Below are 24,841 nucleotides of genomic sequence, written 5' to 3' on the forward strand. Positions count from 1 at the left end.
CGGTTGACTACCGTGGGCTGCAGGGGAAGGCGAGGTAGGGGATAAGAGAGTTGAGCAGATCAAAATACTTATTGAAGGCAGCATGTCTCAGCGCTCCGATATCTAGTGACGTGAAGGAACGTTGTCGTTCATTCTTGCGCAACATTCTTCGTTGACGAGAAGGCCCAAGAAGAAAAAAAGACACAACGACAAAGAAAGGAAGAAAGCATGAATTGTCAACAGACATTCTTTAGTTCGGCGGAGCTGCTTTCTCTAGCCGGCGAAGGCAGTCATTCTCCAGCATACCGTGGATTCTTCGCCACTTCTACTGCATCCTCCAACGGCTTCACCCCGAAGCTGGCCCACGGGAACTCAGCAGAAAAAAGCGCGGAATCTGGCAGCGCCTTTCCCTGCGCACCAACGGCTGCTTTCATTGTGCCGGGCCCTCTGTTTCTCCGGGAGCGTGTCGTCCTTGCCTCTTCGCGCCGTTTGCATGAAACCGGTCCGGGGCTGCACGAGGAAGTGACGCATGTGTAGGCAGACGTGCGCGCACGCTGAACGGCATTCAACTTCACGAAACGCAACGACGCAAGTCGGCACGCTGCATTTGTGCCACTCGTGTAGAGGTGTGACGGTCGGAGCTGGAGGCAGCTAGCGCCTGTTCGGGGAGCTTAGAAGGAGGGAAAGGAGGGGAAGGGGGTTCCTTTTTTTTTACCTATATTTACTTGTTCGTTTCTTGCTTGGCTTTTTCCTAATGACAAACACGAATTTCGCGTGCCTCTTGGTCGTCCGGTTTCCAGTTGAGTTCACAGCTTGGAAAATTACGGGGTATCGTTGGCTCAGTTAAAATAAAGTGTATCCGCAAAAAGAAAATAACAAAGCAGGCGGGCACCCGTCCCGAAGAAGGAAAATGCGGCAAACATTGCGCCCCACCTTGGCCTCCCCCTCTCCCAAATTGGCCTGAAAGGAAATACATGTTCATACGTCAAACAGCCTGTGGGTTCGTGGCTTGGCTGGCCGGCTACTGAAAGCACGAAATGTAGCGCCCACATTGTACACAGGCACACGCATTGATACGCCCGAATCACGCAAGCGCGGTGCGCCTCGGCGGTGGCGCCTGCTTCGGCGAGGCTGCGTGCGCGCCGCGGACCCGACGCACTTACCCGCCCGCACCGGCTCGGGAGCTGCTGACCGTGCAGGCGGCAAACGATATCGCATGCATTAAACTCTCCTCCGGTGGACCGTCACTCGCGGCGGCACACCGTTACGTTTCCGTTTAGCCTGCAGCTCAAATGCACCAGCGCCGCCGTAATTACGGTCGCGGTGATATAGGGTACGTGATTCAGTACGTAACTATAGTACGTAACTTTTCTTCGCAGTTGTTTTATTCGGTACGTAGCTAATAGCAACTTTTCTTCAGAAGCCTCCAGTATTCGTTGCCAATATGTCTATAATTGATGTATAACTATAGCCACGTCGGCTAACGAGCCGATATCAACGCGAAGATACCTATTCAAGATTGCTCCTACTCCGGGGTGCTTGCGCGCGGATTTTATAAGGACGCAACGAAATTCTCGGATGATTCTGTGTAGATATCCGAAGAGGCTTCGGAGCACCAATGCGCAGTGAACTCAGTGCCCACCCCCAGTTCGTAAAATGAGAATAGTATCTCTATCGCTAGCACTTTTTTCTTGATGCTTGAAAACATTTCGTGTCTTTCGTATTTAGTCGACTATATATGGCGGCCCTTACTGTTATGGCAAACTGCATATATGCCGCTTCCTTGAAGGGACTGTCTCTAGAACGATGCATACAACAAGCGCGAACGTTCCCCTACGACGTCGGTGATACTAGCTAAGGTTGAAGCGGTGAGGAGCTTTGAAACGCCCAGCGAAAGCAGTCCTCAAGTCATCTTATAGCCTCGCGGAAAAGACCGCTTCCTTTTGGGTGCCTTGTATACGGGCAACGAATGACCCTTGCGCCACTTGTAGCTGCGTAGCCGGAGCTCCGGCCTTCTGTCGCTGTCTCTCGAGTATAAGTCTTGTCCGTGAGGGATAAGTATGCGCATTCAAGATATTTCCTTGTCGACACAAGGGGCAGCAAACGTTCGCGAGATGTCGTGGGGCGCGTCCCAATGAAAGACCCACTTCACGTGGCTTAAATTCGACCCCGCGCCAGGAGTACAACGCCGTATTGTGTTTCATTTCTCACTCGCTCGCTCTCGACGACTCTTTCTTTTCTCTTTTTTCTTTTGAGGCCATCGTCAAGGGACACCGCCGCGCCGACGTTATTGCTGAACTCAGCCACTCAAAGCATCGGACGATAAGAAAAGAATTGAAAGTGAAACGGATCATTACCAAATCGGCCAATCGAATCACCGAGTGCCTGCTTGTCAGGGGGACGTGCACGAGCTCGGACCTCTAACGATTTTGTTATTTCAGCAGTGATGAATGCGCGTTGCAGAGAGGAGAGAGAAAATAGTATAATACTAAGGCACGACTTGTAGCAGCTGCAATCCCGTCTTCACTATAGTGGCATGGGATTCCGGGTGGCTTAGCTAAGCATATGTAGCAGTATTAGGAACAGAACGTCGTTTCGTTTGCGTGAACGGAGATGTACGTGTTGTGACACCACAGTTCCGCACGCAATCGGCAACATGAATGAAACTTGAGATTCGTCAAAACCATGGTACAAAGTAAGCTATCGGCCACCCGCATTTCAGAGCATATTTACAGTTTCGTTTACGTCTGCGGAGAACGGGGCCATGAAACGTCCTTTCCTTTCTCCTTTTCTCGATACAACAAGGCGTGTCAGGCGGGCTTGCTGAAGGCGCCGCGAAGACTTGGCTTACAGAAAGAGGGAGTGGCAGATTTGTCAGAGCACAGACGCCGAAGCGCAATAGAACTTCGTGTCGGCGCCGAACTGGAACAAAGGCGCACAGGCGCTCGAGCGAAACCAGCAATAAGCGTGCTGCCGCTGGGATGCAGCCGGAGTGCCAGCGAGCGATGAGGGATGCAGAAGAGACCAGGCAGCGTTGAGTCACCACCCCTTGGGCGCACAGGAGGGCACGTATCTCACAAAGGCCGCGCCATAACAACAGCCAGGGAACCAATCATGTAAGAGGCGCACCGTCTGGAAGGTGGAGGAATCGCGGGCGGCACGAAAAGGGAAGCGACGTTGCACGGGGAGGAGGAGGGGCGCACCGACGCTGCGGCAAGATGGACGAAGTTCACCTCTCGCGTAATCAACACCTCCTCCCGGCTTTCCCATCTGTGGAACTCGAAATCAATGAAAGCTGCGCCGGGGTGCGTCCGCTTCGCAGCACGCCGCCGGCTAAGTGCAATCGATGAAGGGCCCTTCTCTTGCGTCGAGGGATCCTTACGCGTTAACCGGTGTGCGGGATATTAGTGTAACCTCTGGCGCCATTGATCCTCGACTGGCTTCTACTTATCAACACTTATTAGGGAGCCCGGCAAGGATGCCATCTTCCATCTGCCTGCGTCGGCGCCTCCCTGGTCGTGATGAACAGCTTTAGGAAGACGCCGTTGTGATTTATGCGGGCGCTGCGCGGGGCCTTGTTCGCGGTGCCGTGTCCGTCTCTAAGTGGCGAAGAAAGGCGCGTGCCGTAAATATTGGCAGCTCTGCACTCTGGTTTTTTTCCCAGGCATTGTTTGCTGCAAATAACTCGCCGTGGCGTTGCGCAAAGTACGATTCCTGTTGTAAGCGGTCTGCAAACGCATGGCAACTCGCCCGAATACGCCAACCCTTGGCATGTGCCTTTCGTGCGAAAATGTTGTTCTGGAGCGACGCCGTTCAAACAGATGGGAGTGCATGAAGAGTGGCACCTCAAGCAAGCAACCAGACAACAGGTAATGAAAATAACGCTTTCTCCTTTTGTATCTTTTGCAAGAGCATATTTCTACCGTGCAAGAGGCTGCCAATTTGCACGTGGACGCACTCGTGGATATCTTAAGAGCGGCCGGCACTTCCTAATGGGCTCGATAGTGTATGCAGCAAAGCTGGTCGATTACTTCAAGTAACAAGGGCTTGTTCCGACGCAAGGCAGCATGCGGTACACCATGCGGCAACAGCAGAGACGTTGAAAATTTTACGCACGCAGGACGCAAGAGGGAGGGCGAACCGCGCCGCCTTTTCCCTCTGCTGTATCCGTTGTCTGGTGCCTTGCACGCGCACCTCTGTGATCCATCAGCATTAGAAGGGGCTGTGCAAACACAAAACGACACACACCCTGGACGAGCAGCGCAGGGCGAAATTACGCTGTCACTTGGAAACGCGATGGAACTAAAGCACGTTAGAACACCGGTAATTGTGAGCTTCCGGCTGTCGAGACTGCTCGAACCCGGTGGCCCTTCGAACGCGGATTCCCGGTCTCTCGGGATTCGACGTGGCTGGCGCGCTCTTTCCTCGGGACGTGTTCAACGAGACTCTCGGATTTCCAGAATGGCTGTTACTGATCAGCCTCTCCGAGTCTAAATTGGAGGCGCGCTGGTGTCGTGGCTCTCTATTCTTGTCTGTCGGAGGAGGGGAAAGAAAAGAAAAAGAACATCCCTTTAAACTGCGAGGAAAATTACGAAGGAAGGACGGGAACACCCAGCGCTGTTGAGAATGTGTCGGGTTACATGCAAGGCTCGCGGATTCTCCTTCTACGCCTCCTCTATAGCGTCCATCACTGTGACGCGTGCTCAGTCTCGCCGGGCTCATATGTTGACCCCTTACAGAATCTAGTACGGATGGAGCTGTTGACGTGGGTGGGCGAGAGAAAGGCTGGTTAGGTCATTTTGCCTGACGGAGGACGTCACTACACTTGGCGATATATATAGTTGCACCTTTTTCCGCCATATATTACCAGAAAGCTCATTCTGCTTTGCATGCATGCATACGAACGTCTGTTCGCTTGTCGAGTGAGTCAGCTGTGAAATTAAGTAGAGCTGTTTTTAAATGAATAGTTAATATTTGGCGAGACCCTCGCTCGGTTGGCGTAGATCGCGCAAATATTTATCTAGCGGGCGTCGCTGTAAAAAAAAATACACGGAGGGACTTTGGCTCGGCTGTAAATGGCTGAATTTAATGCAAATTTTGAACTAGACCATTGTAAGTTGACCTTATTAATATGGCTGTGCACCGCTTAATCTAAGGAAGGGGGATGTAGTGGGGACGCTTGCCATCAACAAATATCGGTGGGCTTGCCGGAGGCGAGCACACCTATATACGCGTTGCAGCTCCATGGCTCTCGGCGAACAGTACGCTTGCTTGCCCGATATTTTCTTAAGAAAAAGAAAAGGACCAGTCGAAAGAGTCACTCCCAACTCAAAGTCAGAGTCAGACTTTTCCTAAACTCCGTCCTTATGCATGCGTGCTCCCTCCGCACAATGGACAGTTTCTCATGTATAGAATTGTACGGCCGATCAAGTTTGTATTATGATTTAGCTATTCGTGTCAGTGCGGTGTCAGCTTCAAGCGAAAGGCGCACTTTATGCATTCTGAGAAGGCGTATGTGCTTTCATTTCACCATACGCTAACACTAAGGTAATATTTTGAGAGCAGTCAGCGTACCTTGTAAGAACCTTGGACCGGGTAGACAATGCTGCTCGTTCGTAATATCTCATTGCCACTCACTAGCACATTCGTTGTTATCTCATTCGCTGTCTTGAATAGCCAGCACCTATCCTTGGGAATCATTCTTGTTTATGAACGGCTTTCATAATCCGCGCCCGTATTCGCAATACTGGTTATCACGGACTCTTTATCATTCCGCTGGGAATAAATTGTTCCGTTGATTTAGATATCACGGCACGAAATGCAAACAAAGACCTCGGGATTTCGGGTGCTGCGCTTCACACCCCTCGTTGTGGTGGCCGATACGCATGGTTTAGAGTCAGGCGAAAATGAGGCAGGATCGAAAATGGAGAACAGTGTTCGCAATGTCGGCGGGATTTCTTTAACTATATGACTGACGTCTCTTCAGCTTTGTGAGCACCTGTGCTGTTAAGAAATGCAGCATGCGCTGTATACTGGCTCTATAATGTTGAAACGCATCGTAATATTAACGAAACACTATCACGTTATTGCAATATTAACGCAACGTCATCCCTGTGTATGCGCCGTCGTATTAGCCAAAATTACAGAGATAAAAATGTGGTCGAGTGCTTGCTTGTTTCACCACAGAGGCGTACACGCTGCTTGCCTAAGCTTTGACTTCCTCGTGTTGTAGCTCCGTACTGATCACCACTGTCGTATTCAGAGTGTCATACTGTTATGGTTTCGGAGGATCACGTGCTATTACGCTCGTATACGCAGACGTTTGCTGGGCATTGTCGCACATGCTTATGCGCGCGGTATACACTACAATCCTGACCGCGAACCACCTTTCAGAATTTGCAGAACAGCAGCCAAGACCGAACGCGGATTCATTTTTCTGCATTAAGTAGACGCGCTGTGTTTCCCCGAGCTGCTAATGAACAACCCTCTCTCCACGGCGGCGTTTCGGGCAGCAGCGACCGATGCCTGGGGGAACGCTATTCATTTCCCAGAATGAAGTAACCCATGGGAATCGCCCGCGTCCTAATGAATGAGGATAATCATGATTAATATGCCTCGCCGATTGGCGCTCTGATCGTTCCCAGCCCCTCATTGTTTTGTAGGATTGCGGACTAAGCCAGCGCGCGTATATAACCAAGTTTCGGTCGGTATCGATCTTTTCGCGTTCACTTCCTTTTCTCTTCTTCTTCTCACGAGAAAAGAAGAGCGGGGGCCTTCGGAGTTGTCGTAGCCAGCTTTTTCGAGTGCCTTTGTGCTGCTTTCACTTTCGGGACGGTGCTGCCTTGTGGGAATTGCGGGCCGAACGACGCCGCAAATCGAAACGCTGTCGCGGGCAGTCGTACACGCCTGTACAACGCGGCAGCCAGCGTGGTTTCGGCCTCTCGACACTAGTCTTTTTATGCCGAGTGGGAGGAGGCCAGCGTTTCGCTTCTTCCGCGCTCGCTTTCCTCGACGTTTTTATTTTGTCGTTATTGTTGTTGTTATTTATTTAGTTTTTTTGCCCTGCTTTCGATGTATGAAAACATCCTTTAGAAGTCTGTAGCTCCATAAACTTTTATTTGGGAGAGCTCTTCGCGTTATTGGAAAGAGAGAATGCTCGGGTCAAGGAATTTCTTAATTTTTGATGCACACCACCAGGTCGTGGAACCTCTTGAATCTATCGTAGGATGCGGCGTGTGTTTTTGTTTTATGCTGATCTTTTAAGCAGGCCAGTGTGCGTTAACACATTTTATGCGTGCTCGCAGCAGACATTGCTGGAATAGCGTGTGAATGCTTGCGATGCAATAAAATTATTGGCTCGCACCCCAGCGTCCTTAGTTTGACAATTTTTTTGCTTTTGTGTCTCCAGGTATGGCATGGACCTCAACGGCGCCCGACGCAAGAACGCCACCAGAGAGACCACGAGTACGCTCAAAGCCTGGCTAAACGAGCACCGAAAAAACCCCTACCCTACGAAGGGCGAGAAGATTATGCTTGCCATCATCACGAAGATGACGTTAACGCAGGTGCGCTCTCGATCCCCCTCGTCTCGCAGAGAATTCGCAACTAAATAGGCAGTTCTCTCTATTTTTTTTTAGTACTTTTGATTAGATTTGATTCTGAAAAATCGCGGTCCAGCGAAGACGCAGCTAAACAGCTTGCGTCTGCGCTAATATCTATGTTGCACGACCCTTAGCGCGTTTTCGCGGTATCGCCTCTCTTCTGTGCACTGCTTAGAAAAGATGCACAGCGAGGGGGGGGGGGGGGGGCAAGTGTTTCCGTCTTTCTGTTTTGTTTTTCTTTCTTTTCTTTTCATCTTCGAAGTTCTTTTCTTCTTTAAGAATCTGCAACTGCTGTTAAAAGGCACAACGAGTAGCCTTTAACGCTTATACTTAAAAAGCGTAGCCTGTGCAACAATGTATGTCATTTTTATCCGCCTCTTGAACTTTTCATGCGTTTTCTGCAATTTGCCGCCTTCCTGATACGCTAATAAAGCGACTGAACTCAAGAAAGACAGACATACAGATATATATATATATATATATATATATATATATATATAACTTGCGAAAAATTGGGAGCAGCAATCTTACTCGTTCCCGGGTCTTAACTAAAGTGTAGACAAGACGTTTATAGAAGTTTATTTTGTTTAAGAAGTAAAGTAGGAACTCCGAACGTCAAGAGCATGCTCATTTACGCTGATCTACTTTGGTGTTTTCACGTGATGCTTGTTTGAACATTTTCTTGCAAGGAATGGTGAGCCCTGTTCGCGTGAAGCAAAGCAGATTTCCGGTAGGAATAGTGCCATCGAGTGGATATAGAAGCACACATGGAGAAAAGAAGTTGCTTCGCCGAGGCGAAAGAAGTTAATATTTTCTTCACCCGCCTCTAGGTGGGCAATTTAGCATGACGGTAGAACGCAGTTTAACCGTCTTAACGTCCGACTTTGATGGGTGCTTTAACTTTTCATTACATTCCGTACATTCCGTAAACGAGGCAGCGAGGACGCAAAATTAGATCTGCCCCCTTACTCATGCTAGCGTCAAACGCTTTCGTTTGGGCAGGTGTCCACGTGGTTTGCGAATGCCCGGCGCCGGCTAAAAAAGGAGAACAAGATGACCTGGTCACCTAGGAACCGATGCGACGACGACGACGACGCGGACGGAGACGACGCGCCGCCCGCGCGACACGACTCCAAGGACGGCCAAGGATCAGCGGCCGCTTCGCGCCAGGACAACTCCACTTCTTCATCGGAGGCCGCGGCAAGGGCGGCTGAAGAACTGGCACGCCGGAACCACCAGCTGATGGCGGCCGCGGCCGGCACAGCTGGCCTGCCGGAGAACCGCAAGAGGCCACGCGATGAGTCTGACGGTTAGTGGTCTCCTTAGTTATGGAAACATGCTTGCCTTTGCACGATTGTTCATCCTGTACGAATCGCCATCAGCTGTCTAGTTTGGTCTTGTCGAGAATTTATTATGTCCCATTCGAGGAGTGCACAGCCGTCCTCGAAAGCTCTACATTAACTCGCCTCAATCATCTTGTACACTAGTGCCGACTTAATACACCTGCCACCCATTATATAACTATGGCACTAAAGCAACTTTGTCTAGAGACCTGCACAAACTAAAGCGTCACTGAGTCGCTATGACTGAATGATTTAAAGTTTAAGAAAGCGCTATGGTAATTTAGTGCGTCCGTTCAGGCTACGGTAAGACCATAATTAAGAAGCCGCGGCTGTGCCTAAGGGTTGGTTGGATGGATGGATGCAGAACTTTAATAAGGTCCTGAGGTACGCGACTCAGCGCGCTGCGGGCCGCTCCCACGTTGGGACAGTCAGGCCTTGCCCGACCGCCGCATCGTGGGCCCTCTGGACAGCCCATAGTTGCGCCCCGGCATCGGGGCTCTTGATAGCGGAGAGCCACTTGTCTTCATTGATTTGTTCTGTGCCTCGTAACGAGGGGCAACGCCAGAGCATATGATCTAGGCTACCGATGTCATTGCAGTGCCTGCAAGAACTAGTGGCATAGGTGTCGGGATAAATTTTGTGAAATAAAGCCGGGTTGGGATATGAGCCTGTTTGCAATAATCTGAGGGTCAATGCCTGCGCTCTGTTTATAACTTTGCATTAATCTGGCGAAAATGTTTGCTCGGGCTTTTGCAGATCTCGTGGACGTGGACGACGACTCGAGGTCCTCGGACCTGACCGACCTTCGGCGGCCGAGCGGGACGTCGCATTCCTCGGAGGAGCCCCGTCACGGGCTGCAGCAGGGCGGCGGCAACTTGTCGGACGCCTCGCTGTCTGACTCCGAGTCTTCGGCGCGGACGCCCGCGGCATCGCCCAACGGACATAGTGACGTGTCTTCGGCTCCGAAGCCGCGCATATGGTCTATCGTGGACACGGCCACATCCGGCAGCCCCAGCCACAGCATGCTGTCGCCGGGGACGCCGTCGGCTGCCGCAGTGGCGGCGCGCATGGCGTCGCTGCAGCGCTCGGCGCGGCTGGACTACCTGTCACCGTACCACAAGACGAGCTCGTGGTACGCCAGTACGTTGGGCAGCCTGGGCGGTGGCTCGTTTCCCCTGTCCACTGTGTACAGCGTGCCCACCATCATGTCCCCAGCGGCGGGGCTGGCGCCAGTGTCGGCCGGCTCTCCCCTTACGGACTCGACGACGGCCGCGTCGCTGAGCAGGTTACGGAGTGCCGCCGCGTTCTCTGCGGCCGCCGACATGGTGCTGCCGAAGCCGGCCGCCGCTCCGCCGCCGCCGGGGCCCTCGGGTGCCTTCAACCTGAGCCGGCTGGCGCCGGCGCGCTCCTCGGCCGCCGCGATCGCGGCCGCCGTCGCCTCAACCAGCAGCAGCCCGTCGACGAGCCAGGCGAGCGCGCCGCAGCCCAGCCCCTCATGAGGCAGCGCCCGGCGACGGCTCCGTACTGCTGCCGGTCGCAGCGCCGTCATCCGCGCGCCGGGCCGCCAGGAACACGCTTCTCTCGAGGGATGAGCGCTTCGGACTTCGTCGCCGTGTTTTCTCCCGCGTAGTGTGTGTGTGTGCGTGTGTGTGTGTATGTGTGTGTACGTGCCGCTGTCCCAGCGTCGTAGCACTGCATGTAGACTGTGCCGTCACAATGACGTGCGCGCGCACCTTAGAAGACCTCCCTTCCTCTGGCTGCTGTGCCGTGTGTGCAACTCGCGAGAATTTCGACAGCACGCCGACCTTGTGCTGAACTATCATCATCTCGAGCTTCCTACTCAAGCATGGGGCATTTATTTGTTATCACTAGTGACTTCGCGCTCACTGGGCACCGCTTGGCTACAATGACGAACTGAAAGATCCCAGCGCCGCCAGCGATCCAGGCTCTGCATGTCACAAAGTTTACGTGGCACCTCTGCGGGCGCGGACAAGCTTGCTTTTAGACGAATGGTTTGTAGCACTCGCTCACAACTGCGAAAGAGAGGATACAGTGCGTGGACCTCTTCCATCCCCTTCGTCCCTTCCCCACCCTTGTACATAGAAACGAAGAAGGAGAAAAATATCTCGTGTCCTGTTTGCTGCCGCCTCACCCTACATTGATGTCATCTTGCATCGTTCACGCAGAGACCCTCTCGACAAGCCTCGCCCCCACGCCCTCTTGCTGCTCTTATGTACTAGTGTTGAGACCGACACGGCTTTTCTTTTCTTCTTTCGTTGTTGTTGTTGTTAAAGCACGTCAAGAAAGGTCCAGTGCGCCGATATTTTAGGACGTTCGCGTATTTTGTAATGACCGAAGTGGCTTCAAGTCCCTAATGTAGGAAACCCTTTAACGTTGTCTTCATTGAAGCTTACCTACGTGGCCTATTCACTCGAGTTGCGCCGCATTTTTTTAGTCAAATAGGAAAACCCTGTGCAGGCCGCAAGCAGGTTGCAGCGATTGTATGATTTTGTGGAGTGTTTTTCGTAAGAAGTTGTACTAGCTCTCGAATTTACGCTAAATATCTTTTGCAGCTCTCGCTCATAGTTGCGCATGGGAATCAGCGGGAACAACTTTATGTGCTAGCTACACATGGGTTCATTGAATGAACACCTGTCTAAATGACTCTAAACAGCATAGCAAGCACCCTTGTGTGTGGTAATGTGGACGGATTTGCGGATTGTTCCAAATTTAGACCTTTCTTTTTTTTTCAATGTTCAAGCAATTGTTATATTTTCTGCTTAAAGGCTTGTTTGTGGTCGAATTGTCATCGCAGTCAACATCACACCGCAATTGTAACACTGTCCATGCCTCACTCAATGTACTGTAGGACAATGGCTGATGCTTTTAGCTGGAAAGCGCGGGTATCTTGTTTGAAGACCTTCCGAGCCAAGGAATTCAGCCCAGCGCGGGACAATGAAATTGTGAGAGACGTCAAACTTTCGCACTTCATAATGTAAATTTATAAACTATGCTGGCATTTGCGAGATGAGGCACAAGCTGACACATATCAATAAGGCTACTACGTCCAGTGCGTTATCTAGGCTATTTTAGGCTATTTGGGCACAGGCTATATGGATACGTTGAGTCATTGACAGGAAACACTAGAAGTTTATGAGGGTCACCAAGTATGAACGATCATTCAAGTTCACATCTCACCATTTCGCAGCTATTATCAAATGTTTCGCAAAGCCAAAGTGATAAGTGCTCCGTACAATAGTAGAACGCTCTTTTTACTTAGAAATATTTATTTTGTTGTCTTTTCATTTCTCGTCATTGTGGAAGTTCTGCAAACGTGTAACATCGTGGGTAACGGATTGAGGTGGTTGTGTAAAGTCAGATCATCTGCAGGAGCAAATAGCTGCGGCTTGCGTTGTGTGGGGTGGCGTATGTTTCGTACTGTTTAATGGATGTGCCACAGCGAAAAGTGACCGGTGGATACCCGCTACATGCGCTAGCTAAACTAATGCGAAAACTTAAAGTGCGAGGATGATATTTTTCAGTCATGTCGAGAATGATGCAAGGTTGCCCTAACTACCTAATAAAAGGCTATCGTGCAACATGAGAAAGCATGATATCGGGCAATGATTTACACGGTTACAAATTTGTTTTGCCGCGTTCAGATGAGTGGCATACCGGTTCCATTTAGATGTCTACAGTTCACTTCTCCGTGAACGTGTTATTCCTTTTTTTTTTTATTACGAAGTGTACGTGGACCAGGCGTTTAGGTACTCATGTGAGCTGATGGAAGAAAGAATACTCACCTAATGATGGCCTCGAGAGCTACGGCAAGAATATTGTTACTTTATTTATGTTGCGGTAATGTGGGAATTGTTAGGTCATAGAAACATCATGGAAGATAAACACACGGTGACACTGATTTCCATCAAAGACCGGATTTGCCGAATAGGCTAAAGGCGTGTGCACAGCACACTAGTCTGAAATTAAATAGGGGGGAAATTGCGCCCTGGTGCACTTTGTAAATCAATACCTAGTTGTTAAGAGAAAGCGTGCGCACTTTGAGCCATGGCATCGCGTTGGAAGGCCGGACATTATTATAATAATTATCATTTCAATGTGAGTAACGTTACTGGATGCAGTCGGAGCGTGCAATGTAACCTAGGAAGTGTTGGTCATATCGTCCGAAACTGCAGAAAGTGAAAGGCATTTTATTTACTATTAGAACTTGGGGTTGCACATTTGTTTTCGAGCGTTGCGCATACGTACTTGGAGCGACAAAATTCTGCTGTGCTTTTGACTGCGGCACTTGCATTTCCCGCCTGCCTGGTGATATTTGCGAACTTTGCTGCTATATGCAGGAAGCGACGGGTTGATGGAAGTAAACTGGCGTCTATTTCGTGCGGGGGAATAGACCACACCATATGTGTCGTTTCGAGTTCTGTACTCAGTCAGTTCGGATGTGTTGTTACTTTACGCCAAGCTGCTTCATTTTGTCAATGCTCTCTGTGCACAAAAGCAAGTTTCAGCAGCTACCACCGTGGACTTGGCGTTTCACACTGATGTTTCTATTCTGTTCTCATTCTTGTGCTGTGCGTTACTGTGAGTGACGTGCTAGGTTCTGCATATTGAGCTGCTAAAAGAAAAAAAAGAAGCATGGCGTTACCAAGAGGTGGCGTGGAGGCACAATGAACTTCCCTCTGTAACTTATTCAAAGGCAATGGTGCAAACGGACTGTAAATATTTAAAAAAGAAGTGAATGGTGCAGTGTGTGCATAGAACAAAAAGAAACAAAAAGCAGGGTGATGAATTTTCGACCCTGAACGCAAAACAGAATGTAAACTCTTCTGTAATATTTTATTGTTTTGTTTTGCGTGTCTTAGTTGTTGATTTCACGTCCTGAACTCTTTATTTCCATTTCGAGCCGCTGTCGCGACTGGTTCTCTGGCAACCATGACGATGACAGACTGCGTGTGTAATACAGTAAAATACAACGTGTTGGATTAAAATATAGTGATGATAAAAACATCATATGCTGCTGGTTGTCTTTTTTATTCACTCTTAGTGTGCGTGGGATACATTTCTTGTACACAACCGCCCATAACAAGAAAGTGATGAATATGACCCGCAACACCATAGTGGCAAAATAAAGCTTCGCATGGAAATTGGATAGGTGTTACCTGTCAGCGTCCTCGCCCTATTGTCCAAATGCACGTGTGAACTGAACTTAAGTGCGCATAATAATTTTAGAAAAACATTAGCCGAAAGCATAACTACGGCTGAAAACTGTTCTGGGGCTCTATTTTGTAAGGATTCCTTTCATCCGATTCGGTTAACCGTCTTCCGTTGAAGCTATATAGTGACGGATCGCGGCGATGGCGGGCGCGCGGTTTCGCGTGAGCCAACGACAAAAAGAGTTTTTTTTAAAAAAGATAATAGTTAGAAAATAAGGCCCCTCATGGAATTAACAAAGCCGTTCGTGACCAAGAACGGTTCGTAATAACGGGACCCTTTCAACCGTAGTATTAGGATACGGAACTACCGCAAAAGCGTCGTCCAAGGCAAAGATTTCATCCTAGCGAAACCGTTGTGAAATCAACTCCTCATGCTTAGGCTCAATGCGTCAGCCGATATTTATTATGCCCGTCCACCATATTCGGCTGCTTAGCGACATGACTAAGTGTTGTTCCTGCACGAGAACTATCTTGCCGCACTGCAGTTAGAAAACAGTTCTCGGCGTTCACGCACGTGGTAGCACTGACAGCGTACCTATATAACAGGGTTATTTACAATACAATACAATATTCACGACACAGGTTCTATCTCTGCGAAATTTAGAATTTGTAGGAGAAGCCGCAAGACTGCAGTTGTGTTGCTTGGCTAACACATCTGACCCAAGCGTCAAAAGAAGAACAAAGGCACATCCGAACGCTGTGTTCTGTAAGGTCTTTCTGTGCCTTCTTTGCTCATCCATTTGAGCCTTGGTTACAATCAAGTGCAAGATGGAGTAACTGGAAGCACAGTGCTTCCAAGTTCTCCAATTGGACCTTATACGCTACTTTACACATTCATACTTCGTTCATTCATTCATACATTCACATTCATACTTTACAAGTATGAATGTGAAACATAATTTTCAGTCCTTATCGTGGATGAATGGTCATGCAAAAGGCTGTCACATTTACGTGTGCACTGTTAAGAAATAAATACAGCAGTAGTCTAATGGCAGCAGTTTTTGTCCCCACTGCGATATGAAAACAACCTGATCGGAAAGTGCGCAAACAGGCGTCTTAAATGGTGATCAAAGGGCAGCCTTAAATTTTATATATATATATATATATATATATATATATATATATATATATATATATATATATATATATATATATATATATATATATATATATATATATATATATATATATATATATATATATATATATATATATAAACCATGAGAAGTCAACAAACAGTGACATCAGAGGCAACATAGGGGAAATTACTTGCACGAACTAATTGAATTAAAGAAGGGATAAAGTAATGGAAATGAAAGTGGATCAAAAAACGACTTGCCGCAGGTGGGAAAGATCCCACGTGTAATCCACGCGTAATGCGAAGACGTGGGATCGTTTCCCACTTGCTGCAAGTTATTTTTTCATCCGCTTTCATTTCCGTTAATTTATTTTTTGTTTAATTCAATTAGCACGTACAAGTAATTTCCCCTATGTTGTCCTTGGTGTCATTCTCTGTTGGCTTCTTATGATCTGAATAATAAAAATCGGTTAACCCCCTTTCTGCTCGTATGTGTATATATATATATATATATATATATATATATATATATATATATATATATATATATATATATACATATATATATATATATGCATGCAGAATGAACAACACATTGGCAGACGCGTCTTTTTCTTTCTTTTATTGTTTTTTGTGAACTTCTCTGAAGCGATAGAAGACAAGGGCACACGGAAGGAAAAAATAATGACACGTAGCATACGAGCGCTAACTATAAACTACTTGCAATTTTTGCATCCCTCGTCTTGTTTAGCGCTAAGTAAGTTCACGGAAGTTCACTTGCGCCTTGCTGATTACGAACATTGTGTGAACCTAGTATGAGAATGCGTGAGTGACAGAAACTAACCAGGAGATCCCCTGCCACCTGGTGCATTCTGCAAGGTGCTTATGCTGTTGCTTTTAAGATACCCATATGCTCTACCCATATGCTTTAGGCAGATTGGCGTTGGAACACTTAAGGCCGTGGCATTTAGATTAAAGGAGTACTGAGACGATATTTTCAATCGTCATTTTTCTGCGTTCAATAATAATCTGAACCTTTTAAGCGCTAGAATACTGGCAAGCGTCAGAGCGCTCATTATTTATTTATTTATTTATTTATTTATTTATTTATTTATTTATTTATTACAACCGTTCCTCTTACAAAACAGTTGCTCATGGTACCCAAGAGGTGCAGGCGTCATGACGTCATGATTCAACGGGTTGCTCCACTTTTGCGATCGCCGCGGCTGCCGCACAAGAGTGCAGCCACACTTAACGACACGTGTGCAGCACTCGGAGATTTTTTTCTTTCTTTTTTCTTTTCTTAATGCGCAACGTCTTCATACCTAGTCACACTGTTACTCGACTTGCACAAATGTTGCTCCATCTCATGACGTCAAGATAATGACGATGATGCCGGGTTGGCATCCTCGCGACCAGCTTTAGCATTCGATTAAAAATACCTTATAAGAGTTTACATACGTTCGAACTTGCTGACATGCTTTTACTTGCGAGAGGTGTTGCGGTAATGTTTCTATACAACTTCTAAAATGTCAGCGCTCCTTAAAGCGTAGCGTAACAATTAAGAATTGTACTCGCATCTGTTCAAGTACTTCGAGTTTGCGTGCGTGAAACCAAACTGAATAGCAGCTTTCAGCTTGCCATCTGGGTTACAGGTGCTTTCCTTCTGCAAAGCAAGGCCATTAGTTATGCTTTTTCCCTCTCAACAGCTCCTGCGTGGCAAAACTTCAAAACTGTGGACGGCAGGTAATGTGAAATTTATTGCGTGGGTAAGCTTAGGCTCCATGTTATGTGTTATCGGCAAGCTGCTCCAGAGCTCGTATGCCGATTGTCTGTTTACCACTTTCCAATGGCCCGAACCTTCGTCTCCCTGTGCAGTTGAAGGTAGGCCGTACTCTGAGGTCATGCCTTGTACCGTGTATAGGGTTGGGGTTAAAAAAACGCAAGGTGGTTCAAATTATTCCGGAGTCGCCCACCACGCCATGCCTCCTAGTCATATCGGTGTTTTGGAACGTAAAGCCCCAGAGTATAATTTTTTTTAAACTTCGAACACGATGGTTTAACCTATAGTTAAGCGCAATGAAAACATTGTGGCGCATTGTAATAAATGGTTATTGTAAGATAATTCAAAACTTCTTTTATAAGGATTTACACAAGGATTCTCTAGCGCACTTTGTAACCCTCAATATTCATTTGTTTTATACATAGACAAAAATTGTCAAATTAATGCAAGTTTTCTTCGTTCCAGAAAAATTTTCCATAAGTTCGACATGATACACTTCATCTAACACCTGAACAACGGGATATGGTTGATAGCGTTGCTTCTTTGATAATGAGTAGCTTTGTGGAAAGAGAAAAAATGTAGAAGGGTGTAATCAGTACTTTGACTATCTGCTGATTACATCTGAGTTTCAAAAATGCGGTTAATTCGGATCTTACATTTTCAGCTTGTGCATTAGTAATATTATTAACAATAGCCTCTTTGTAAAGAATTGCGTGTGTTGCAGATATGTTTTGTTCAGAAAAGCAACTTGCACTGAATGTCCAAATGATGTCAACACTATGCTCATTGACGTTCGGAAATGGTATGACGAACGAGGAATGTTTCTTAAATACCGAAACCAATGTAGTTCTTCGAATAACAAGACAAAATACACCTCTTATTATTCAGTACACCGTAGGCTTTCATGTCATGTCTAGCTTTAAATACTTTGGTGTAACGTTGACCAGCACTTTTGTCGGAAAATGTACATCAACAATAATTACACATACATTATCCGGAAAATGTACATTTCAAACCATGCGCTAAAGAAAAAGAATAACATTTTTTCCACTAAGGCTAAGTGTTTTGCAGATTATTCAGTCAACGGGTCCTAAACTCGAATACGTAACCTATACTATATGCGTAATGTTGGGCAGGCACACTGAATGTAACATTGAGTCTTATCTTCATAGGATTCAAGGGAGAGGGGTGACGTTTATATCAGATAAATATTCTGTTGAACTCGTCAATCGAAACAATTGGTGGTGGAGGTCACGATATTGGCCCACCTGAACGAAATTTGAGAACAATCTATTTCTAATGTCGGTCTCTACCTTTTAGTGGCATCTCTTCTCCGCCAGCTCCATCATCTTAGACTTCTTGTGTGAACTTTGGCACCATGGGGGGGGATAGCAAAACCAACATCGTACTGCCGCATTTCCATTGTCTCCAGCTAGCTAAAATAGTGCTTGTTTCTTGAAATATAGTACGATCGAATCCCTGGAAGTCAAGAGTTATTACTTCTTTAGATGTTTAAGTGATTTATTTGTCTTGCAGTACCAGCCAAATTGTTTTTTTTTCCTTCACTGCCCTTCCTGCATCGACCTAGTGCCCGCTACATGCATGCATGCATACATACATACATACATACATACATACATACATACATACATACATACATACATACATACATACATACATACATACATACATACATACATACATACATAATTAAAGTTACAGCGCTTTCAGCAGGGAGCATATGTACGTATGGCAATGGTGCTATTGGCAGCCGTAAGACACCTAACAAGTAGTGAGGCTTTTTGTGAAAAGGCCGAAACTCAAACGCTCTGCATAGATAAATAGCTTTTACACGATACAATAGCCCGACGATCCTTCTTTTCATTTTTTTATTGAAATATTTCTTCTTTTAACGATCACGTTCTCACCGCGTAACTGCAATAGCCTCATTCACTGCTCACTCTCTTCTTCTTTTGCTTTTTCTATTCCCCTTTCCCTTACCGCCAGTGTAAGGGAAAGGGGTAGGAAACAGGGCGCTCGTCTGGTGCTTCCCGCTTTTCCTTTCTTTGCTCTCTCTCTCTCTCTCTCTCACTGATTCATTCGAGTTTATAGCAGCAAGCGTTTTTTTTCTAAAAGGCAGAGATTATCCTTGCGATAGGCAGTACTTACAGCTTCATGTGTGCTCCGAATAAGGAAAGCCTGTTATTAAAGCGAGCGGCAAGAAAAGGCCAAACGGGCCGGATTATTACCAAACATCGAAACTGGTAAAATTATTTGTTTGCCATTACCTACAAACGCCGAAACTTCGACTTGGGTGCTTACCCTGAAAAAGTAAGCTAGGGCTTACAAAGGTGCGCGTGCCTCAGAAGCAACAAGGAATAAACGGATTCATCAGGCACACAGAGTATTGCAGCGTGATAAAATACGTTTCTACGGAGATAACTGACGACATTATTCACGAATTCCACCGCTGACTTGAGCAACTGGCCACGAGCTGACAGACAAGGGGCATCGAAACGTTAGCCACTCAAGCAAGAAGCACACGATACAATTTAGCGCCGCATTCAGATTGGGGTGGAGGGCAAAAACGCTCGTGTATCGCACGTTAAAGAAAACCAGGTGTTCAAAATGCCGAGTCTGCCGCTACGCTGTGCCTCGTAATCAGATCTTGGTTCCTACAGATAAAGCCTACATATATTTTTTTTCTTTTCTTTTTAGTTTAGCAGCCGATCCGCCGTACGGTTTACCATGCATACCAACAAACGGGTCATACAACAAGTTCTCAACAGCTTCCATCAGGTATAGTTCCAGCAACTGGAGAAGCCATCTTTCAACCGCGTCACATGTCGTATCGGACGCAGCGTCGTGCATGCCGTGCGTCTCGCCTTTTGCAGAACCACACGGAGTGCATTGCCGACGCGCATTCGGCTTGACGCGAGGCTGAGCCGGCGCATCGACTGCACGCCGCGCGACAGCCACAGTGTTATTGCCTAAATGTGCACTGCGAGAAATACGCACTGCGAGAAATCTGCAGTCGAGACAACAGCGCGCTTATCGCGTATACCATGAAACAAACGCGCCGGCGCCATGCCGAAGATTCGTCGAGAAAGATCCACACTTGATTTCCGTTTGTGCAATATTGTGGCATGTTTCTTGATAACTCTAAATCATTTGATAGCAGCCCGCTCGTGTCAGTTTGCAGTTCACCGTCGCACTTCACTTCTCATGGTGAATCTCCCGTTGTCGACAACGTTGTCCATTGATTGAGACACCCAGAAATCGCTCGATTCGGAGCAAATGTTTGCGCACAGCTTGGGCAACCACGCCTGCCTGCACGCACGCATTAGTATAAATGCGTCGATATAGCGAATAATATGACATGCCCGACCCAGGGTGAACGTCGCGTGCGTGGCGGGCCGTTTCTCTTCCCGTAATGTAAGTGCAGTGTCCCCATCAACTTTCAGACCTGATGGCGAAACGACGGCAGCTAAAATTACATCAAGAGGGACACGCGCATGCGCGTCCCGCAAACTAGAGCCGTTGAATGGACCCCTCTGGCCTCTCGCCGTCGCGAAGGGAAGCAACAACATGCTCGTTAAAGTCCGGAGCAAAGCTCTTTACCTCACCGCCTGTATGTAGCCTGCAAAGCCCTAATGCCAAGAAGCACCCTTGCTAAGCGCCGCGTTCGCAGAAAATCCAATTCAGTGTCCCCGTGTAACATGGTCTTAACTGGAGCTTTTCGAAAACTAGGGTGCACTTAGCGAACATCCTGAAATAGGATTTCTTCGGGAACACTACAAGGCAAACGAAAAAAGAAGAACCAGTGGTTGACATAATGCCGTCGGGTCCGAAACCTTGTGACAGCACGGAGATGCTCCCTGGGCTGGCTCCCTTGACAGAAAAACTGAAACTGCTCCTCCTGAAAACCCCGAACCTCTAGCATCGAGCAAGCCCTCAGAGTAACCGGGTGCAAATTTCCTGTTGTGTGCCTAATAAAAGAAAAGCGACTGACACTTGACATCTCCTTGTTAATGGACGCTACAGATCCCATTAAGGCAACTTCCTTTAGATTACCTTCTGTGCATGTTGGTGCGACGATGTTGTGGCGTCAGACTTAGCGTATTATAACCTTATTACTTATTATTTTACTCACAGTTATGATTTCCGAAAACCAATGTGTCTTGAGAGAGAGAGAGAGAGAGAAAGGCAAAGGAAAGACAGGGAGGTTAACCAGAGATTATCTCCGGTTGGCTACCCTGTACTGGGGGAGGGGCAAGGGGATGCAATAGGTGAGAAAAGAAAGAATAAAAAAAGGGAAAAAAAACACACGCACGCACGTACACACGAACTATTTCTGTGGGCACTGTCACGAAGCCCGCAAAGGCGTTCCTAGTCTTACGCAGTGTCACCGTACAGTCCTACGTCACACAGTGTACAGTCACAATTTGTCAGAAAGTCCCGTGTCTTTCAAGTATCGCAGCAGCGCCTTCATAGCGGATCGCGCTGATGTTCGCGTAGGCCAGGTTCCAAGGATCTTGTTTTCTGTAATTGGGCGCTTGTCCAGTTTGTCTAAGGTGGCTGAGAAAACTGCTCTTTGTGGGTTAAAACGAGAGCACTGACAAAGAAGATGCTCTATCGTTTCATTGCACCCGCAGAAGTTACAAAGTGGGCTGCTGGCCATTCCGATAAGGAAAGAGTAGGCATTTGAAAATGCTACTCCAAGCCATAGACGGACAAGAAGGGTGCAGTCACGTCGTGGAAGCTCGGGCGGAATACGGAGCTGTAGATTAGGGTCCAGGGTATGAAGACGTGCACTTGGGAAATCGGATGAATTCCATTGGGCTAATGTCAGGTCGCGCGCAAGTGCGGAAAGTTTTTGCGCTGCGTCGGCTCTCGAAAGAGGAATGACAACGCAGTTGACGCCGTCACGAGCAGATCGAGCAGCTGCGTCTGCTCGATCATTGCCATGTATACCACAGTGACTAGGCAACCACTGATATATTATATCGTGTCCTTCGTCAACTAGTCGATGATGGACTTCTCTGATCTTTGCGACGAGCTGCTCATGTGATCCATGGCGCAGTGCTGAGAGTACACTCTAGGGCTGCCTTGGAATCACAGAAGACTGACCATGCGTGGGATGGTTCCTCCTTAATGAAATGAAGAGCCGCACGCAGGGCTACCAGTTCAGCAGCTGTCGTTGATGATGCATGTGACGTCTTTAGCTGTATTTTGACGGATCTTCTTGGTATCACCACAGCGGTAGCTGCGCTTGCAGATGTGACTGAACCATCGATGTAAACGTGTACGCGGCCACTGTGCACCTCATGTAAATGTTTTAATGTGGCCTGCTTAAGGGCAAACGACGGCATGTTGGCTTTCTTCACGATTCCTGGGATGGTGAGGCGTATTTCAGGTCTGTGCAGGCTCCATAAAGGTGAGGATGGTCTTGCTGCAGGCATGTAGTTCGATGGCAATGAGGTACGATTGGCAACAATTATACGACTGAAAGTTGCGTGTGGCCTTTCTGCGAGTAGAGCGGCAAGATGGTGAGAAGGTAGTCGGGCAACGTGCCGAATATGCGCCCTGAGAGCGTCGGCTGCCAAGTACGTTGATATTGGATGATCTCGAGCTATGACAATCGTTGCCGCTGTAGATGCACACCTCGGAAGACCGAGACACGTCCTTAGGGCTTGAGCTTGTAGTCCCTGGAGTACACGCAGGTTTGTTTTGCAGGTGTTACCAAGCACAGGAAGGCTGTATCTTGCGTAACCGAAGAACAAGGCGTTATAAAGCTGCAGCATTGACCGCACCGATGTGCCCCATGATTTTCCTATGTCTTGAGAAATGCTTTGTGAGCACCTATGCTGTTAATATGATGGAAATATGATTCACGGTTTATGCTCATGCTGTCTTTGAACACTGCGTCACGCTACTTTAGTAGCTCTTTCATGAAATGAAGTTTCTTTTATTACGACATGTACCGGAAATAAGAGGGCGCACGTGCGCGTAAGGAGTTGGCGTTTGGCGACGCGCCACGCAACTCGGTTGCGCGAACCTTTCGGCTGTGAAAAGTCTGACCACCACAGACCACGGGCGGACCCCTATGAAAATTTGCGAAAGAGCTAAATAAATCTATTCGCTTTAATATCGTGCGTTGCACTTCAATATCAAGTGGACGAGGAAGGCAGATATCCAAGAAGCATCATTATCATCATCACGCTATTTCATGTCTACTGCAGGACAAGGACATCTCCATTCGATAACCAAGCTATCCCTACAGCTTTAATCAGCTGACGCAACCCTCTAAGATGCATTGAGGTTTTTAGATGCCGCCACTAAGATATTAATGTTCATGAAGTATATATAACTAAATGGAGACTAGGGGACTGCTGGAGAAGGTTGATAGAATATATCCTTCGGGGCACGAATAAAAGAATATCTATCTATCTATCTATCTATCTATCTATCTATCTATCTATCTATCTATCTATCTATCTATCTATCTATCTATCTATCTATCTATCTATCTATCTATCTATCTATCTATCTATCTATCTATCTATCTATCTATCTATCTATCTATCTATCTATCTATCTATCTATCTATCTATCTATCTATCTATCTATCTATCTATCTATCTATCTATCTATCTATCTATCTATCTATCTATCTATCTATCTATCTATCTATCTATCTATCTATCTATCTATCTATCTATCTATCTATCTATCTATCTATCTATCTATCTATCTATCTATCTATCTATCTATCTATCTATCTATCTATCTATCTATCTATCTATCTATCTATCTATCTATCTATCTATCTATCTATCTATCTATCTATCTATCTATCTATCTATCTATCTATCTATCTATCTATCTATCCATCCATCCATCCATCCATCCATCCATCCATCCATCCATCCATCAATCCATCCATTTCTGGCGCTGTTGGCGAGGAGCATCATGGACATGAGAACAAGAGAGCCACATTTTCTAATGAGGGCGGGAGATGTTTGCCCGGCCATTGGGCCTAGCGTGCTACTCCAAATGGCATACACAGATTATGCGTGCCCGCACACGCACACTACATGCACAAGAACGGATATGAGCACTTAGCCACTAGGACGTTGGACGTTTTCTACGCGCACGCGGCGCACTCACAACAGCGTGCCGCACACATGCACCGACGTCGCTCCGAGAGTGAAATTAAAAAGAAAAAGCCTTCGAAATTCGGCTTTGCACTTACTTGCACTCTGGAATCCTTGTGCGCCCGCCAGTAGACTTGTGATAGCTGCATAACGGTGTATGCGAAATAGAGTCATTGTAACCTCGCAACTTCACGTACTGACTGAAAAATCGGGCGTGTTATCAGAGACGGCGGCCAACCGGACCGAATTCTCAGCTTTTCCCTATAGGCACCCTGTGCGGAAACATTCCGCAGTGATAGTAGCACCAGAACACACAGCCGAGTGAGAGAATGAGGCAAACCTGGAAGGACACGATTCACTTGCTCGGTGACACTACCGTTCACTTATCGCGAGGCATGAATTCCCTAGATCTGCAAACGTCCAACTGCGCATGTCCCGCATAACAAGGCATGGTCGCGTTCGAACGCGGAAGCAAGAGCATTCCAGAGCTTGACCCTGGGCAAAGCTGGGCACCTAGCACTCAGACGAGAAATGAAGCGTGGGCTTATCTATCGACATTTGGAATGTCGTGTTACTTCCTTCATGACTTTAGTGAATGATGTCGGCGTCACTGAAAATATACAAAAGGAATTGCAGTGATATTTGACCGATGGAAACGGCCTACCGGTA

The 24,841-nt window shown here is 47.3% G+C and overlaps 1 protein-coding gene and 1 long non-coding RNA gene across 2 annotated transcripts in view; one reads left to right on the plus strand and one right to left on the minus strand.

Annotated features, from left to right (window-relative positions):
* The window catches only part of LOC126545393 (uncharacterized), a 112,260-nt gene extending 98,309 nt beyond the window's left edge, over nt 1-13,951 (plus strand). Inside the window, exons 5-7 of the mRNA XM_050193233.2 lie at nt 7,388-7,544; nt 8,583-8,889; nt 9,680-13,951. Of these exons, the coding sequence (XP_050049190.1) occupies nt 7,388-7,544; nt 8,583-8,889; nt 9,680-10,422 (1,207 nt within the window). The 3' untranslated portion in view covers nt 10,423-13,951. The remainder of the gene's footprint in view (nt 1-7,387; nt 7,545-8,582; nt 8,890-9,679) is intronic.
* LOC129380546 (uncharacterized) lies at nt 195-24,571 on the minus strand. The gene is made up of 2 exons (XR_008608667.1): nt 24,271-24,571; nt 195-489 (listed from the first exon to the last, which is right to left on the minus strand). It is a non-coding gene; the product is annotated as an uncharacterized lncRNA (long non-coding RNA).
* Nucleotides 24,572-24,841: the final 270 nt, after the last annotated feature.

This window comes from Dermacentor andersoni, chromosome 1, assembly GCF_023375885.2.
Source record: "Dermacentor andersoni chromosome 1, qqDerAnde1_hic_scaffold, whole genome shotgun sequence".
In the NCBI taxonomy this organism is placed as follows: Eukaryota; Metazoa; Arthropoda; class Arachnida; order Ixodida; family Ixodidae; genus Dermacentor; species Dermacentor andersoni.